We start from the raw sequence: 18223 nt of genomic DNA on the forward strand, positions 1-18223 counted from the left end.
TTTTGTTTTTTTTTGTCGTGATGGTGCTTTAATTCTATAATCATTACATGTGGCAGACTCCTCACATCAGAAGGGCCTCTTAAACAAATACACACATGGACAAATAATTGTTTAATATTCATGCTTGGCTCTCTTTACGCGCGCTAAATTCCTGCCTGATCCGTGCGTAATATTAACTCTTTATGGTTCCTCTTTTGCGCAAGTGGGAATCTAAGAAATCACAAATTAGTTTTTTCTTTTAAGACCCTCTCCCCTTTCAAATCCCTACAACTAATTTCTGTTCTGAAACGCTTTAGTAAATATAATAAATTGAATTTGAAGTATCTGTAAGTTCCTTGAACGCTATACAAATAAACTGTATTATTACAATTATTATTATAATTAGTATTATTGTGTGACTCCCATGGTAGAGATGGTAAAAAAAGGCTTAAAAGTTTGATATGGATAAAGTGGTTTCAAAGTGAGGAGTTATGTGATGTTCAGTGGTGCAGCAGCAGGAATCAAAGCGGTTATATTCATCCTCTTATTGCATTAATGTCATGTGTTGTGTCTCCCGCGTGTTCACCAAAAAAAGCTTCCCTCTCCTCCTCCTCCTCCTCCTCCTCCTCCTCCTCCTCCTCCTCCTCCTCCTCCTCCATGAGCTTGACCTCCCATTTCTCCTGGCTGCATAAGGCAGGAGCTCAGTGTGGGCCTGTACTTCACATGTGTGCGCAGGAGCCTGAAGGTCGGGCTGTGAGGTGTGTGTGTCTGTGGGTGTGTGTGAGAGTGAGTGTGTGTGTGTGAGAGAGAGAGGCTACTGAGGCGGCATCAGCTTGAGCAAGGCATTTTCCCTTTACCCCGACAAACCTTCAGGGGGCTTTTAGCATTTGTTCGGTCTGCAGTCTCTGGAAAACATCTGATTCATTTTTCTAACCAGTCCCAGATGCGCCAGTGTGAGCGTGTGTGTGCTTGAAGCGCGCGTCACCGTGAGTCTGCGGGAGAATATCTGTGACGGAGGGAGGGAGAAGAGGAGAAGAAGAAGAACACTGTGGATTTTTTTCGCTCCCCCCTAGTAATATCACTCTTTTTTTTAAGTATGAACGCAGATACGTGCGTCTCATACTGCGATATGACATCGATGGATTCATATTATAGCACAGCCACCGCTGCGCCAGGTAGGGAGCACCAGGCCAACAACCCGTTCAGGACTTTCCCGGGCGCGGAGAGCAAGTACAGCCCCACGTTCATGCCGGGGAAAGGGCAAGGGTACGGGGAGAAGTCCCGCAGCCCCTTCCAGTCCGACTGCCAGTCGCTGGATGGCACGGAGGAGGGCAGCTTCAGCAAGTACCAGCTCTTCATGCAGCGGCCGAGCTGCAAGACTCCGCCCGAAGGAGGCAAGCTGCACCCGGACAGCGCGCACACCGGGACGCTCGGTCCCTGCTACGGTGAGTGCGCACGCAAGAGAGAAGGCTCGCCTGTATAGTGTGGGACTGTGCGAGGTGACGTGTTGGCCCCGGGTTTGACGGAAATGCAAGACAAGAGGGGATGTTTGTAGGTGATGATGGAAAGTTACTGTAATGTCAAACACAGCGTGTGAGAAACAGAGAGAGAGAGAGGGAGAGAGAGAGGGAGAGAGGGGAGCCTTTCTCTACTTTCACTCAACAGATCTGTGGGTGTTTCTACTATCAATTCATCATTTAACTATGCGGAGTAGGTACTTGTTACTAGTGTGATATGTGCAATGTGAGCAAACAGGAGAAAATACTTAAAATATGCGAACACAGGCTATATCATACTTCTTGGGGGGCATGGGAGTATATTTGAATTGAAAAATGATAAATCTACAAATAATACAGATTTTAATCGTTAACCCCTGCATTAGTCAATTAGATTTGACTTTTTTGATCAGTTTGCAGGATATACGGTTTAAGTACTGAGTCCAGTCCATGGATTTTCTTTATGCAGAGTCTTTGCTCTGACTGAGATTTGATGAAGTTATTATAGGACTTGGGTTTAATTTATTTTGTGTTTATTGACCTAATGACGTTAACAGACTACAAGTCCTCGTTTTCACCAACCACATCCTTGTATTTATAATTTCATCCCGCAGCATCTTTGTCATAAATCTCACATGTCCCACAACCGCAGCATTTTATTTTCAGTTATTTTCTGCATAAATAACCAATGACAAATACAAGTCATTAATTTGAAATAGAAACATTATTCAAATATGTTCTCGGCCTACATGTCGCCGAGGAACGTCTGCAAACACACACGCGCACAAACTGAAAATCTCACTCTGGTAAAAATTAAGAAAGTCCGCTGGACTACTTTAATATAACACTACTTCCTTTATTTTGATTGATTTTATTTGTTGTAAATTATTTTCAACACAAGTTGGCCTACGTCTTTCATAACAAACAGAAGAACTGAATGACAACTGGCGCAGCGTTTAGGCCACGATCTCCCCGTTTGGGAACCGGAATAAAAATGCCATTCAAGATATAGACTTAAACATTTGTTTTCAGATTTTGCCAAATATCATTAATCAGAAAATTAAAATGTTCGCCTGTAATGAGTCTCGGGACATTTCATTGCGCTGTAAAAGTCGTTTAAAATAAACAGCAATTTTACTGTCCTGTTTATGAGACATTAAAAGCTTTAAAATAAAATACTAAAAAGCTTGTTACGGGCAAAAGGACCCAGTGAGTGGGACAACAGGTCAAAATAGCATGATCCCTTAAATATGATAATGAAGAAAATATAATATACTGCCAATAAGTTTTGATTGGTTACTTGGTTACAAAATGAAAATATATTTTGTTTAGCGATCAGACCCGTTGGCGCCTGTATATTTCCTGTCCAGATGTTTATCATGCCGTTACAGAGAAAACATCTGTTATGATCATGGCTGAAATTTAAGCGTCATGATCGAAACGTAGGCAGTAGCAACCTTTGACATGATTTGCGCATTGAAAGTAAACACAAAAACAAAATTAAAGACACTAAATGCGTAATAGTGGTTTAGTTACTTTAAGGTGCAATACAATTGAACTTCTCCTAGTCCTGCTCAATGGGACCAATTAAGACAGAAAACAATTTTTTTTTGCAGTAGTCACAACCACACTTTGCCAAAACATATCCATAAAGTGCAAACTAATGTGTTTTCCTGAGAAACAACCAGAGTCCCTTTTTACGTTCACACACTTTTTTTCAGCACTATATGCCTCCAACAGTGTGCAGCACCCCCTGCACTGAAGTGAACTGATCTGGCAAGTGCATTGACAGAACCGTTTAAACACCATCATTAAATGCGACATGTCTCCCTTGAGGAGAGCTCTGCAATGTTATTATTGAAAATGTTGCAGCCAGATGAAGGCATCATGGCTCTGGGGAGGATACTTTGGGGTCTCGCCAAAGCCTCAGGCGTCAACAGGCTTGTGCTCTTATGTGTGGTCCTCAACGGGAGATATATTGCTCAATGCTGATGGTTTATCTCTGCACCATGATGACAAAAGTCCTCTCAAGTCCATGGGGAGGTTTTCTGTGTGGCAACTTCAGCTAGATAAACGTTTGCACAATTCTATAGCATTTTATGTCTGTAGGTGTCATTCAGAGGTTGTCACAGGCCCAAAACGTGACAAAATGTATCACTCAAATGTATCTCTTTGTACAAATACTCAAACATTTTATAAATGTTAATATTTGCAATTGAAAGCCCATGAAAATGTGTGCAGTGAAGTAGATTTACTGCATAGACACTGTTGATGTCAATGTGAAATATTCATATAAACCAGGACACTTCGAAACATTTTGGCAAATTATTTCTAATCACTTTTATTCACTGGTTAGAGTCAACTAAGGTAATCAAAATCGAAGAACTTGAACGTGACTCTAAAATTCATACTCAGATATTCTATTTAACGCTCAGGATGCTGTTTTGTAAGGTCAAGGTTGTGCATAACCAACTAAAATGTAAATCACCTCTGAAAGAGTAAATCCACATATTCCTGCACAGTAGTTCCTCCGCCTGGCAGGTCTGTTCATTAAAGTGCACGCTCATGGGTGAGACTATCCCACAGCGTGGACAGGGAGGGATGGAGCCATCTACCTGCTCACACAAGCCATGAATGAAATAAAAACCCCGGAGGTGATCGAGCGCTGAGGAATGCGGGTCAGCACTGCGGGAGAGGTCTGCATTAATCTAAGGCAGATGTGCATTACTGGCTCCTATATAGTTATTATTCATACTCCCCAAACATCAGATCTGCAAAGCTACACAGAGTCCCTGAGATGACAAAGTGGGACTGGTTTACATAACCCTGTCTCAACAATACCTTGTGCAAACAAGCAAAGAGTCAGAAATGGACGTGGAGATTGGGTAATGATTTGAGAGGCTTTGGGGTTTCTGGGAAGGCTGCACACGTGTGGGAAAGACTGTTTACATGCGTGTACTGTACTGAACTCTGTGACTTTGAGATGCACTGCATACACTGTTGCATCCACTATCTGTGCAATCATCACATTTTCTTTATGAAGGGAGCTCAAATCGGAAAAACCCGGGTGTTTATGGGCCTGTGGTCGATCCTGAGGTTGAGTTCTGCGTTTGCTGATACACAAAGGAAGCATTTGTGGCCATGATGGTACTTTCTAAAGGCTGTTTGTGCCTCATCATCATTGTCCTTTTCTAGAAAATAACCATTTAAACCAAATTACGCAGATATAAAATACAGCTTGTCAGTGTTTATACTCTCGAGCAGACCCCTCCTCCCTTCCAGTGGGATATCGAAGCATCCTGTGATATGTAAAACATTTTTTCTCAGCGTATGAAAACCAAAACAAGAACCCCCCCAAAAAAGTCCTGGCACCGTTTAAAAAGCATCCTGTCAAAATACAATGCTCTAAGTACATGTTAAAAGGCTCGGGGAAGTGATGTCACCGGATATGCATGCGCTGATGAGTAACACATTGGGTCCATGTTAACAATAAGCAAATGCTAAAGTGACACCTGTGATCGTGCCGGCGTGTGTCTGTGAAGCAGAATAAATTAGAATACACAATAAGTGAATGGTTGAGAGCACGGATTCCTGACTTGTTAAAAAACCTAATGGCTGAAATAAATGTGTGACTCAGGAGGTGAAGCAGCAGCACTTTTCCTGCCATGAAAGGGGAAAAAAAAAAAGTTTTGTCTAATGAGGACTTTTCATTACCTACATAATGATCTTCTCTCATGCTGTTGTTCAGTGAACACGGCAGGTCTTGGCCTTTTACCTTCAGCCGCCTCGCTCGGGTGAGGTGCCTCTGCAAAGCCTCTACCAGCCTTGTGTAGTGGTGGGACGTAACAAAGTACATTTATTTCTGTGCTCTTTTTCAGGCATCTTCACTGTACTTAAGTCCACTTTATCTCAGCAAATATCTGTTCTTTCTACTCCACTACATTTCTACGATGCATTGTGTTATATGTTCACATCGTTTTTCATGTTTTTCAATTAAATCAATAATGAGAGGGGAATTGGTCCATTCATCCAATCAGAGCAGGCAGGTCACATTAGTCCCCACCCACTAGAGCAAAGGCATCACTGGACTCAGCCATTATGATGCAGTAGATCAATGCATTAGAGAATAGGCCACAATCAGCAAGAACTTTTACTTTTAAGTATATTTAAAAGCAAGTCCTTACTTATTTGTAGTGAAAAAAACATTAATGTGGTACTTTTACTTTACTTGAGAAGATTTGTAACTTTTTATCTGTGCTTTTACTGCTTTTACTGCTTGGTAATGGTAGAATTTAAAGTCAAAATACTGGACATTACATAACTGGTATTCTATGCTATGATCTCTTTAGGTCCATGATTAACAATCGTACTTTTTCTCTTCCTCTGTTTGCTTCGAGTTGAAAGAAACATCTCATGTTGCTTTGATATATATTTTCAAAAATAAAAGCCAGGAGGGGAAAGTAATCGTCAATGAGTGACACAGCTGCACCACAAACTTTCTTTATGCAGCACAATGATTAGAAAGAGGCAAAGCTACTACATGAAAATATGATTACAGTGTGATTGAATGTATAAATGTGATGGTGGAATGTATTTCAGACCTTCAGACAACGGGGAGAGGTTATAGACGATCATTTCTAATCACATTTGATTCTAATTCCTTCCTTTAAGGATTCTTTTAATTACTTAATGTTTCTCTTCCAACCAACACGAAATACAATCAAAACACTGAAAAGGTTAGAATAATAACTTAACATTGTATTGACCTTGAGGGGTCAATGCCTTGACTGTGTAGGGATTCGCTGCATTTCGCCAAACAGGCACTTTTATAATAAAATTCTATCATGGTGTTTTTGTAACATTAAGAGGAAAACCTGTGTATTTCCTCCACTTATACACTCCAAGAAAAGAACCCACACAAACTATTACTGTGGTGTTTGATATGAGACAGAGACAGCCACAGCCCAAGGTATTATGACAGTAGTGAGGTCATAGTCGTGTCAATTTATCAGGAGCTGAGGCTGAGCAGAAAGATTTTTCGCTTTTCCAGGGAATCTGCATTCCTGCGTGAGCCGCTGACATAGATCTCTCCTCGGCAACATCTGGGAGCCTCCCTTCCACCGAGGAGACAACAGTCAACATCAGGTCTATAGGCTGCTCTGCATGCGGAAAAAAATCCAGCCGTGAAGCAGCAGTGAACGCAAAAAGGAATAGTCCCCTGTTGACGACCAAAGCTGATGGAGTATTGGACTTTATTTGGTCCATATAGAGGTGTGATGAGCGGAGAACCATATATTGGCAGACTGCTATCAGCTCTGAGACTGCGTTTGAAAGCACTCTGTTTAAAAGCATTCCCTTCCCTATTTAGTGTTTGGTCATTAACCCTTCCCCAGGTTACTAATTTATAGTGTTTCTTTTATTTGGCTTCACTTGACCCTCCCCGTCCTATTCCATAAAAACTGAGAGGGTGCCCTGTTGCTTTACAACTAGTTAAATTACACTTTGATGTTTTCTCTCCGTTTTCAGCGGTGATTAAATTGCTGACCCTAGTAAACATCTGACCTCGGCTAACTGAAGAGGTCTGCAGCTTGTCACACACTCATTCGGGCAAATTGCGGGATCAGCCGGCGATGTGCGGAGCAATCACATATATGTTGGTGAATCCAGAAACAGTCGGAAAACACATTCCCCTGAAAGCCAGAAGAACCTAGAGCCAACGCAGTGGAATCTTGGCTCTAGAAAGAAAGCGTTGTGCGATGGCAGCGCTCTGCAGAACAGCGTGCAGAAGAGACAGCTAAGCATGCGGGAATACTTGAAGATGTTTGTGGTGAACAATTGCGTGGTTAGCCTGACAGAGGGAAGAGAGATGAGTTTGGAGTACGAGACAGAGACAAAATATCGTTTGAAGTGGAACTGTTGCAATCAATGCAGATTCCAGTCTAAGCTATATGCTAAGCCAGGCTAACTGGCTGCTCCGGTAGGTTCATATTTACTGTACAGACAATAAGGTTTTTAATTCTTGTTAAGAAAGCAAATAGGTATATTTTCTTACTCCTTGGAGGTAGAACTGCTTGTCTAGTGCCAAAGTAAATGTTGGCGATGTAGTCCTGAAAACGTCAAGCAGCTCCATCTTTCCATCCCCTCATCCCTGCACCCAGCTGGGCTCTCTAACAGGATATGTGCCTTGCTCAGGGGCATGATTGCATATTCTCTGACTGATGCAAAGGCCAAACAGAAAAACCTGGAGTTGACCTGTCTTACTTCTTAACGCTGCATCCACGCTCCTGCCCAGGGCTAGAATAATAAAATATTGCACAGTTCTTGAGTGTAGGAGGCCAGTGCAGGGGTTGGTGATGTCAGAACATCTGCCTGCGCGCCGAGACCATAAGAGGGTCTGACAGGTGGGCCACAGCAATATGAGGTCATGAACTCCAGCTGGGCAAGCTGTGTTGTTCCATTAGCGTCTCGGTTGGGGCAAGATGGAGCCGGAGAGCAGAGGAGGGCTGCTGCAGTTTTTCGAGGGGATGACGATTGACAGCTCATTGTGGGACACTCTAGCCAAAGGCGTACTAATCCATGAAAACAAACATGCATGCTGGAGACAGCCACCGCCTAGCTTCATCACTCCCAAACTATTCAGTCGTCTTACTAACCACTGAAACACTTGGCTCAGAGAGTCACCAGTGCCACACGGTGTCGACTCCCTGTCAGCCGACGCCACGGGCTTCAGAGAGTGACAGTGTTCATTACCGACATCGCTCGAGACAAGAATGGAAAGTGACAGAGTAAAATGCACGCACATTAGCACAGAACTATTAAGTTAATCATGCTCAACTTGATCTACCTCAGAGAAAAATGTTTTGCTGGACTGAAATAACGCCGGTGTTGCGCAAGACTCACAAATCTGTTCATGTGGAGGAGACCATTATGCGCTGGTTTCGAACCAATACAGTTGGGACAGGTCGAGCTCGCCGTGCCCACTGGCAGGAAAGGCAAACAGAGAGTCTGACAGAGCGCGCTGTTCTCACTGGCCCGCAACCAGAGCCCTTCAGCTTATTTATTCACACGGTTGTTTGTTTATTGAAGGAGAAGGGACAGCTTTCTTCATCTGCTGAAAGGAAACAAAAAAGCTGCCGTTTTCGCTGACAGGAACAGAGCGTGGTCTGTCACAAAATGGACGCTGGCGAAATTGAAGGTGACAAACACAATGTTGTTTACATGGTCGCCCCCCGCACACAAGGCCCACCATACACGGAGCGGTCGAGACGGAGCAGGTTTTCGCGTGGCTCGGATTTCATGTGGCGTGATTGAGAGATGAGAGGGAGAGGCCTGCTGAGGTTGTGTCAGGGGTCACGCCAATGTGTAGTGACAGAGCTTTCAAACAGAAAAAGACATTTCTTCTTTGTGACTGTGAGGCTCGCTGCTTGCAGACAGGGCCTTTGAGCCTCGGAGTAAAACATCGCAGAGGTGATGTAAGCCCAAAGTAAATGTAATTTCATGTGGATGTGGTAACGTGATGATGAGCAGACCCGCTCGCTGACGTTAATGTGAGGCACCAGGGTTTGTATTCAGCCACATGTAAAGAAAGTTTTGCTTTCCTGAATATCCCCATTAAACATTAGCAACTACAGGACTATGTGTCTATATTTGTTCTGCTCTAAAATAGTTAGAAAGTTGACTAAAATAGGTGGTTTAAAAGTAGGAATATAGAGTAAGAATATGATTATATCCTTATATGAGAATATATGTATTTATAAACAACTGTGAAGGTTCTTTAGATTTTCCATGCTTTGTGTTGAAATTATTCTTATGACACACTTCAGCTGAAATCTAAATTTTTATTTTCTTTAATTTAAAAATTGATGACCAAGGTTTGACTCCTGCAATGGTTGTGGGTTTGATTCTGTCTCGGCCCTTTGCTGTCTTTCCTCACTCTCTCTCCCTATTTCACACATTGCAATCGTGTTAATAAAGGTGAAATGCCGGAGAAAAAAATAGAATCGACAATATGTTTTAAGGATTCTTTGGGGAGTTTCATCAATTCATATACAATAACAGAAAATATCATACAAATACTTTCAAACGTATACATGGATCCTGTGTAAAATTGGTGGAGTGCACCTTTAAAAGAATATGATTGTAATATTGTTTTCTTTGTGGCTCTTTGTTAAATTCAATAAATGCAGGTAAAGACAACAGCGGCCTGACAGAGTCCGAGTTGCCCCAGAACGTCGACCCCCCCGGGATGGAAGGCAGCTACCTGAACCTGAAGGAGCCTGGCGTGAAGGGACCGAACGAGCGGCCGGGCTCGGACCTCTCCAGCCCCATGGACAAGTGTGAGGCTGAGAGTAACAAAGGCAAGAAGAGGCGCAATCGCACAACCTTCACCAGCTACCAGCTGGAGGAGCTGGAGAAAGTCTTCCAAAAGACACATTACCCAGATGTTTATGCCCGTGAGCAGCTGGCACTGAGGACGGACCTGACAGAGGCTCGTGTGCAGGTGAGGACAACAGGTGTAACACCTGCAAAAAACTTTCTATGCATTGACATGGACCAACACGTGTGGGGGGGGGGGGGTTAAGGTTAGATTTGGGTTCAAATAGATGGGTTTGTTCAAGGTTACGAAACATAGTGGTTTGGGTCAAAGTTAGAGGAGCTTTGGTGCCATGTTTACAATAAGACTTACGTGGAAATGGTTTGGGAATAATTTTAATCTTGTTAAAAGAGTCAATTATATGTTTGAAAAAGGAAACAGACATCAATTTCCCATGTACGCGACCCATTCATTAACCGCAACCTCCTCCGTACACAGACAGACTAAAATCATTGTTTTCTCACGTCAAAATGACCACAGCCGCTTTGTCACTTGAACATGAACGCATGTTGTTTTGAGGCACTTCCTGAAATGACTTTTGCTGTGGTTCCGTCTTGGGAAGCCTCCATGAGATGGAGCTGTATTGTGTGAGGGCGGTCGTCCATGTTTGCATGCTAATAACCACTTGGGGAACTGAGAAAAAGGGCTGGGAGAGTTAAGACTGGCATGTTGACAAAGATTGTTGGGAACAGCAGACAGCAAGGCCTATTGTTCTGAATCTCTCTTTCTGCCTGCCAGTTTTAGATCAGAGTGGGATGGGTGGGACTGAGGGAATACTCTGCACTTAGCTCTTACATGCTGCAGGCTCTGCGAGAAGGTCAGAGGCCAAGGGTTTCTCCCCAGCACCACCGTGTTCAAACTACTTCACCGCACAACACTGGAGGCAGGGAGGGAAAACACATGGAAAAAAAGCAAAGAAAAGTCATCAAAGCTATTTGGCAAGGATATAAAAAACACTTTGAGATGCCAGTTTCAATTTCCATACATAGTCCAAGACACAGTCAGGGACAGAGAACCTGGCCGGGTCCTTGTGGTGGTACAGTAAAATAAGTATATTGATGTTGCGTTCACACAGACCCATCTATTCCCCAGATGAATATAATTAACTTCCCCATCTGACAGGCACACAACAGACTCTGTTGAGTCACTGTGGGGTTTAACCCGTACTTCTAAAATCAGGCCCGAAATATGCGCGCAATCAAGACTAAACCCCACAATTTCAACTGAAGGTCCATCAAGACAAAGTCCAGGGATATCCAATTGTTGAATACCAAGGGGCACTCGAAGCTTGGCAAGCGACCGGAGAATCCTTTTCATCTCAGAGAGAACAGCTATTCAAATCCAGAATACAGATGTTTTCTGCCAAAATGCCAGTGTCAAGGTCCTACAGTTTCCTCCTCAGTTTGAAGATGAATGTCTTCATAAACTAGGCGGCAGTTTCCCATAATCAAATCTGCGACTTTTGCTGCCACCAGTTTATTTAGTACAATTTGCTCTCAACCTCAGACTTGAACTTCACCACACTGCCTACGTTTTTTTTTTATGGAGGAGGAGGAGGAGGAGGTTGTGTGTGAGATTGACTGCTGAAGCAGTCTATCAATTGCCGTGGTCGTGGATGACAGAGATGAGGTGCGACGGCTGAACTTCAAAGCTGCGTTTGGAGTTGTGCACTTTGCCCTCCCTCTCTCCCTCTTCCTCTCTCCCTGCCTGCTGGCTCTGGAGCATAAATAAAGCTCTTTAATGGCTCTGTAAGCTGCCTTTTGCTGTCAACGTCTTTAGCAATTACTGTATCACCGCCAAGCACATTGAGCTCCAAAGGCACCGAGCCACCTTCATTGCAGATGTTGGCGAAAAATAAACAAGGCTATGTAAGCGTTTGCACTTGGTAGATGTCGTGCGTTTCAATATCATACAGTAAATATATCAAATGGGTCATTGTGCATTTTGAGAAGTAAAACATTTAATTTGCGATAATGGGGACGCTCCTGTGACACCTCAAGCCTTCCTCTTTGACAATCGTAGAAACGTTATAGGTTGGGGAATAGGAGACGCGGAGCAGCAAAGGACACATCTGACTTCATAATGTTCCCTGAATGATCTTCCTCCCAAACTATTTGGCTTGAGTCTCATTCCTTCTGCCATTCAAAGGCAAAGCAAACGCTCTGTGAAACATGACACACTCACGCAGAAACGACGACATGGGGCATGTAAGTGTTCAGACATCGTTTGCCTGTTTATAAAAAGGAGTGTCCACATTAGAAATCATCAGTTAGTGACTAACTTTTAATTTAGTTAATAACATAGTATGTAAATGTCTATTTTCTGTGTGTATCCTTTGTGTGCTTTTGTGAATGTGAGTGTGTGTGTGTGTGTGTGTGTGTGTGTGTGTGCGCCTGCTCTTGTCTACACGCCTCCGAAAGGTCAGAGGGGTTAGCTGCGGAAAGCCAAGGGCTTAGGCGTCAGGAAATTAAACATGAAATGAAAACAAGCTCCAGTTTGAACATTCTCCCATCTCACTTTCCAATATCCCCACTTCCCCTCTCTGACTTAAAAGGAAGGAGGGAGGAGAGCGACACGGAGAGGGGTCGACGGCGGGGGATGGGGGGGCTGGAGTGGGAGAGCAGAGGCTGAGCTTCGACCGAGGGGAGGGAGAGAAACGACAAAGAGATTAAGATGAGGGGAGGAGGGAAGGGGAGTTATCTCGATCCATCACAATTAAGATGACGGCTCTGTAACTGATAAAACTTCATATGTTAAACTGATAGTGGAGCTTTGAAATACATGAACAGTATTAATCGTACAGATTTTTAACCTCAGCCACAGCCTGAGCCTTCAAAGTCATAATAATACAATTTATAAATAGTATATACAATCTGTGAAAATCATCTACTAGCAGTGTATTTCCAGAATCATAAAACATACAGGTAATGATCTGTATAAAAGTATTACAAAATCAACTTGTACCTGTATTGCCTAATTGAGGTTATTGGTCTTTTGGCTCTTTTAAACATCCATAGATACCAAAAAAAAAAATTGACTTCCTTATAATATTTTGGATTTGGCTTATGCTGCACAACTTGAGCCAAGAGACCATGTTTTGATTAAAAGTAAGAGGTGGATCTTAAAAGTTTATTTTATGTGTAAATATTTTCATCCAGGTGGTTAGTATTTTTACCACCGCCGACAAGGTTTGGTTTTCATTGTTTGTTTGTCTGTTCGTTAGCAGCATTACACAAAAACTACTGGACGGATTACCACAAATCTTGGTGGAAGGATGTGGTATGGGTCCGGGAAGAACCCATTACATTTTGGTTTTTGGATCAGGGGGTGGATGCAGGAATGTATTATTTACTTTCTTTAACATTGCGAGATTGGGCGTTTTGACATTTTAGTGAAATTATACAGAAATAATACAAAGATCTTGATGATAAACAAAAATCAGACACATTACCGGGGCTAGTATCTATCCACAACCCACAGCTAAACCTAGTGCTAAATCTGTTCAACAAGACTGTCAGAGGAAAGTACAAGTCAGTCATGTTAGATGTGTTAGAAGTGCTCTCAGTGTAGAGGAGTCTTTAACAGGTTCTTGAACATAAGAGAGCATTTGGTAGCCAGAAGAGTCTGGGCTGTGAACACCAGAGGACGTTCCTTGGAGAAACGCAGTGGTCGAGACAAAGCATTATTATATTTGATTGAGTTTAGCTCTGTAGACAAGTGTTGGTGAGTTGAGTTTGGAAGTGATAAGCGACAAGCAGTGAAGTGACATCATTAGCAAAATAAAGAGATAGATCCAGAATAGTCTGAAAAGGATAGTTGGTCAAGATCTTGGCTCCAACATTGACGCCAAGGTTTCTCCCAGCATTGGTTGAGGCGAGAAATGAAAAGGCCATTTCGATGTTGAGATACATGAGGGGCAAAAATTCGAGGTCTAATATCAACTTCTTCCCAATCAAACTGTGTCATGTCTGGATACTTAACCTATACCTGTCCATATGCTCTACACGGGTATACAAAGGTCAAGCCTTGAGGATTACGTTTGGAAAACCTGTGATGTTTTGGGTTAACAAAACCAAAGAGCCACTAAATTTAAGACAAGACAAACTTTAAAACAATAATAGTCCCCAAATCCTGAGGGGAATATAACGCAGACTGCGCCTCCCATCCTTCCCCCCTCCAAACATATGATATAATTCAAAGGGCAACAACCCCTCACCTTGACGTTGGGGTTCGGTCACAACCCAAGATATCAGTTTACCTCTTGGCTGGGATGAGCGGTCCTCTAATCTCGCCAGCTGACCCAAGGAATGTCGGAGTCAGATGACATTTCTTTACGTCACCTTCTTGCAAAAACACAGGCAGCAGCTATATGTAGGCGACCATAGGACGCCATATAAGGTCTTCTCTTTGAAAATGAACCAGCCAGTTACAGGGTAAAAAACAAGCATGAGGTAATGAGATCATATACATGCGGAGATCAAATCTTGGTGTGACAGCTCGTGTTTGTCACTACACTGTCGTACTCGGTTAGAAATGATCAGTGAGAAATCCGAGGAGGGGGAATTTGAAGAGGTTGACTGAGGCAAAATTGCATGTGAGGGACTGTGAAAACCACACGCTGATTGGGCTGGGAATCAACCCACAATCCAAGTTCAAACCCCTGTGTCGAGGCGGGATTGCTCTCTCTTCTCTCTTTGAAGAGGTTCACCCCTTCCGTCTCGGGAGGATAAGATTCAGACGACTAACAAATAGATACAGATAAACATGTGGAGACTCCCAGATTCCCACTCTACTCGACTATTCTCCTGCATTGAGATGTGAGAAAATTATCTTACAAATCAACAGACATTACAACTTTCCATGGCTTGGAAAGAAAATAAAGGAAGAGAGAAAACAAAAGACACAAGGGATATGGGAGGTGGCAATTGGGTTAACCAGGCATGGTGGCTAGGGAAGGTAGTGTTGGTCAGTTGTTTCTGATGTACCTTATCTTATTGGAGAAATCTTAACATGCAAATAGACAACAATAAATAAAGTAGTCAAACAAACAAACAAAAGGAAAAAAATCAGTGTCTGTTAACCAATCAATTAATTCAGACTGGATGATGTGATAGGTTGGCATAACTGTCTGTCACTAACCAACCTGCCCCACCCACAAAATAAACAAACCTATTTTCAAAGACATCCATTAATAGTAACTGTGAGCATTGTGTCAGGGATTGTTCTGTGCAACTGTAAGTGCTATGCATGTAAATGTGTTTGGCTGAGATCACAATACTATATATTATAATACCATATAATACCAAAATCAGACCGACTGAGGGCGCAGACAGAAAATGGTAGAGTCCAGCCCTGTCATCACTCTTCACCCGATGACCTTGTTCAGACTAACAGCCCAAATCCGTTTTGTGGGATCCAGACGGTATCTAAGTTGATTTTAAAAGAGCGTTGATGGAAGTGAAAGAAAAAAACAATACATGAAAGGACATTTTTGCTTATAATATTCAAGCCACATTTGGAGGTGGTTCACCGTTCAGATAAAACCAATTGATCGTTTTTTTTCTATAAATAATCAGATGACAAATATTCATTAAGGTTTCAAGTTGACAATTTGAATGTCTTAAGTCCAAACCATGAAGGGATTTAAACTGTTTTCATTAAAGACTGAATATATCTGAAAAGATTCACATTCAGGAACAGAGGAAAACCTAAAACCATTTAATTCTGTCTTATTATCTTTAAATAATGTGTTCAGCAATTTACATGCTTTTTTAATTACTGACTGACAAATGGTTTCAACCTCAATCTACTGTACATAAAACCTGTGTGAGCAGACATGTTTGTGCTATTACGCAGTTTAGAAGCCAGGCCAGGAAATGTTTAACCAATTATTAAAAGATGTGAAAGTGAAGGGGAAAAAAAGAAATGGCTCATGTTAAAGGATAATTACGATGATTATGTTCTACAAGGTGTAAACGTCTAGTCAGTCTGTGGCTGTTATATTAACACAAACAATGACTCAAATGCTCTTTCACATTTTTTACAATCTGGCATAGGAAAAAGGAAAGAAACCTCAAAAAAGTGTAAGAAGAAATCCCTTCGTCAGACATAAAACTGATGTGTATTTAAGAGTACAACAATAGTATCCTGTATAACTGAATGAAACAGCATTGACAGTTAATACAGATAATATTAAAATTACACTGTGGATTCTACTAAAACTAAACTTAGTTGCTCTCTCTTTCATAACCCTCTTCCACTCTTCCACTCTTCGGTCCTGCTTTCCTCCTGTGCCGTCCACAGTTCAGGAGAGGTGGCCTTACTAGCCTGCACTCTGTCTGTCAGCAGGATTCTACCTTTTCTACAAAGGGCCATGTCTCTCCATCTCAAATGGCCCAGAGAAACCAAACTCATACATTACGTAAAAAATACTGAAGAAACCCATAGATTGAGAGCTAGGGGGAAAAAAAAATCATATTCGAAAGTTGAACTTGAGTTTCATGGATGAAACAGAGGGATTACCCGCTGTATCTGTCTGTGCTGACATGTGGGGGAGAGCACACCTTTCTCCCTGTGATTTATGAACGGCTACAGGCCCAGATGTGGATCTGTCGACGCTGGCAGCCTGAAGGGAGGCAGACGCCCGCGTTTTCAAAGGGAGGAGCTGAAACGCTCAGCACCAGGGGAGACTCAGCACTTTCACATCAATAGCCCCGTGTGGACGGCACTTTAAAGACACGTCAAGTCTTAAAACCTCGGCCTGGACTTTCATGTGCTGCAGAATTTATTTGCTCCACTATCTTCATTTTATGTGGTTCAGTCTCTTAGTCTTGCTGAACCGAGAGGAAGGTCCCGGTTAGTAAGAAAGGCACCGGGGGGGTTTCTACTGTGTGGGACTTGAAAGCTAAAAGAGATATTTATTCATGTTAAGATGGCGTTTGAGTTTTGTTTAGTAGTGGCTGGTGTGTATTTTTGAGGTATTTCCCTCATGGACGGTTTTCTCTGCAGGTGTGGTTTCAGAATCGCAGAGCCAAGTGGAGGAAGAGGGAGCGGTTCGGCCAGATGCAACAGGTCCGCACACACTTCTCCACCGCTTACGAGCTGCCTCTACTGACTCGGCCTGAGAACTATGCACAGGTAAAAAAAAAAATCCTTGCAAACCCAAACTGCACCGATTCACACAGGGGTTTAGGATGTGCTGACATGAGACAAGACAGACTGGCAGAATAAATACAGTACATTTTTGAGGCTGCTGTCCATGGATACAATTATCCCACAATGCAATGCACAAAGGCGACGGAGGAGCTGCTCACAGATGGTAAAAATTATAATAAATCATGGATGGTGAGGAAAATACTCCCCCAAAACCGTGGAAAACAAAAAAAGAAACATATTAACCGAGGAAAAAACATTTGGATGTGTGAAGTTCACTTGGCAGAAGTTTCCCAAAGTCACAGTTTGATTTGCATCCAACATCACACGTTGTGTATCCTGTTACGATACTGTTTAGTGTTGACATAAAAACAGAGCACTACGACACTTAATGTGTTTTAAACATTACTTCGAATAAGGTAGTAGTGTTAATTTTGGACTAACCACAGGATGGAAATGATGAGAACCTTGTTTGCTCTAATGCGTATATTTCGATTAATCGATTTGCGTTCACAGCAACATGAAATTCTCCGGAGTCATTAGATGTCTCCTCTTTTTCATCGTCTGTCACATGTTAGAAACGTCATCAACAAAACACTTTATCTCCGGACTTTATCATGCTGAATTCTCCACAGCAATTGACAGTGTTCTCACATACAATCTTTCTGGAATATCTTAGGAGAATATCTGTAGTTCAGTGCATGTCTGAAAGCAACTTAATTCTCATTCTGTCGCTCTCGTCCTCCAGATCCAGAACCCTTCATGGATCGGGAGCAGCAGTGGCGCGTCCCCAGTGCCCGGCTGCGTCGTGCCTTGTGACTCTGTCTCGTCCTGCATGCCCCCCCACCCTCACGGCCCCGGAGGCGTCTCCGACTTCCTTGGCGTGTCCAGTCCTGGAAGCAGCCACATGGGACAGACGCATATGGGCAGCCTGTTTGGGGGTCCCGGGATGGGCGGGGGAATCAATGGCTATGATCTCAATGTTGATCCAGACCGCAAGTCCTCCAGCATAGCTGCGCTGCGTATGAAGGCCAAGGAACACAGTGCAGCCATCTCCTGGGCCACATGATGTCCCAGCCCAGCTCCACCCTGCCCCCACTGGGCCCCCTTCTCCGGAGCAGCCGCCGGCCAGCGCTGCGAGGGAGGAGGGACTTTTCCTGAGAGCACTAATGATAACACAGGTCAAATGAACAGGGAGAGACTGTGGAGATAACAGAGGCCA

General features: G+C 43.0%; 1 protein-coding gene across 1 annotated transcript; it reads left to right on the forward strand.

Annotated features, from left to right (window-relative positions):
* The first annotated feature begins 1075 nt into the window (after nucleotides 1-1075).
* Nucleotides 1076-18070, forward strand: LOC133009637 (homeobox protein aristaless-like 4). The gene is made up of 4 exons (XM_061077168.1): nucleotides 1076-1424; nucleotides 9662-9975; nucleotides 16858-16986; nucleotides 17750-18070. Exons 1-4 carry the CDS (start codon nucleotides 1076-1078, stop codon nucleotides 18068-18070), a joined length of 1113 nt encoding a protein of 370 aa, XP_060933151.1.
* The last annotated feature ends 153 nt before the right edge of the window (nucleotides 18071-18223 follow it).

Source organism: Limanda limanda, chromosome 8 (assembly GCF_963576545.1).
Source record: "Limanda limanda chromosome 8, fLimLim1.1, whole genome shotgun sequence".
NCBI lineage: Eukaryota > Metazoa > Chordata > Actinopteri > Pleuronectiformes > Pleuronectidae > Limanda > Limanda limanda.

Excerpts from the sequence above, each read along its gene's own strand:
- LOC133009637 (XM_061077168.1), top strand. The coding sequence starts at position 1,076 with ATGAACGCAGATACGTGCGTCTCATACTGCGATATGACATCGATGGAT. Across the intron at positions 1,425-9,661 it reads GACGCTCGGTCCCTGCTACG|GTAAAGACAACAGCGGCCTG; the intron begins GTGAGTGCGCAC and ends CAATAAATGCAG. Across the intron at positions 16,987-17,749 it reads GGCCTGAGAACTATGCACAG|ATCCAGAACCCTTCATGGAT; the intron begins GTAAAAAAAAAA and ends CTCGTCCTCCAG.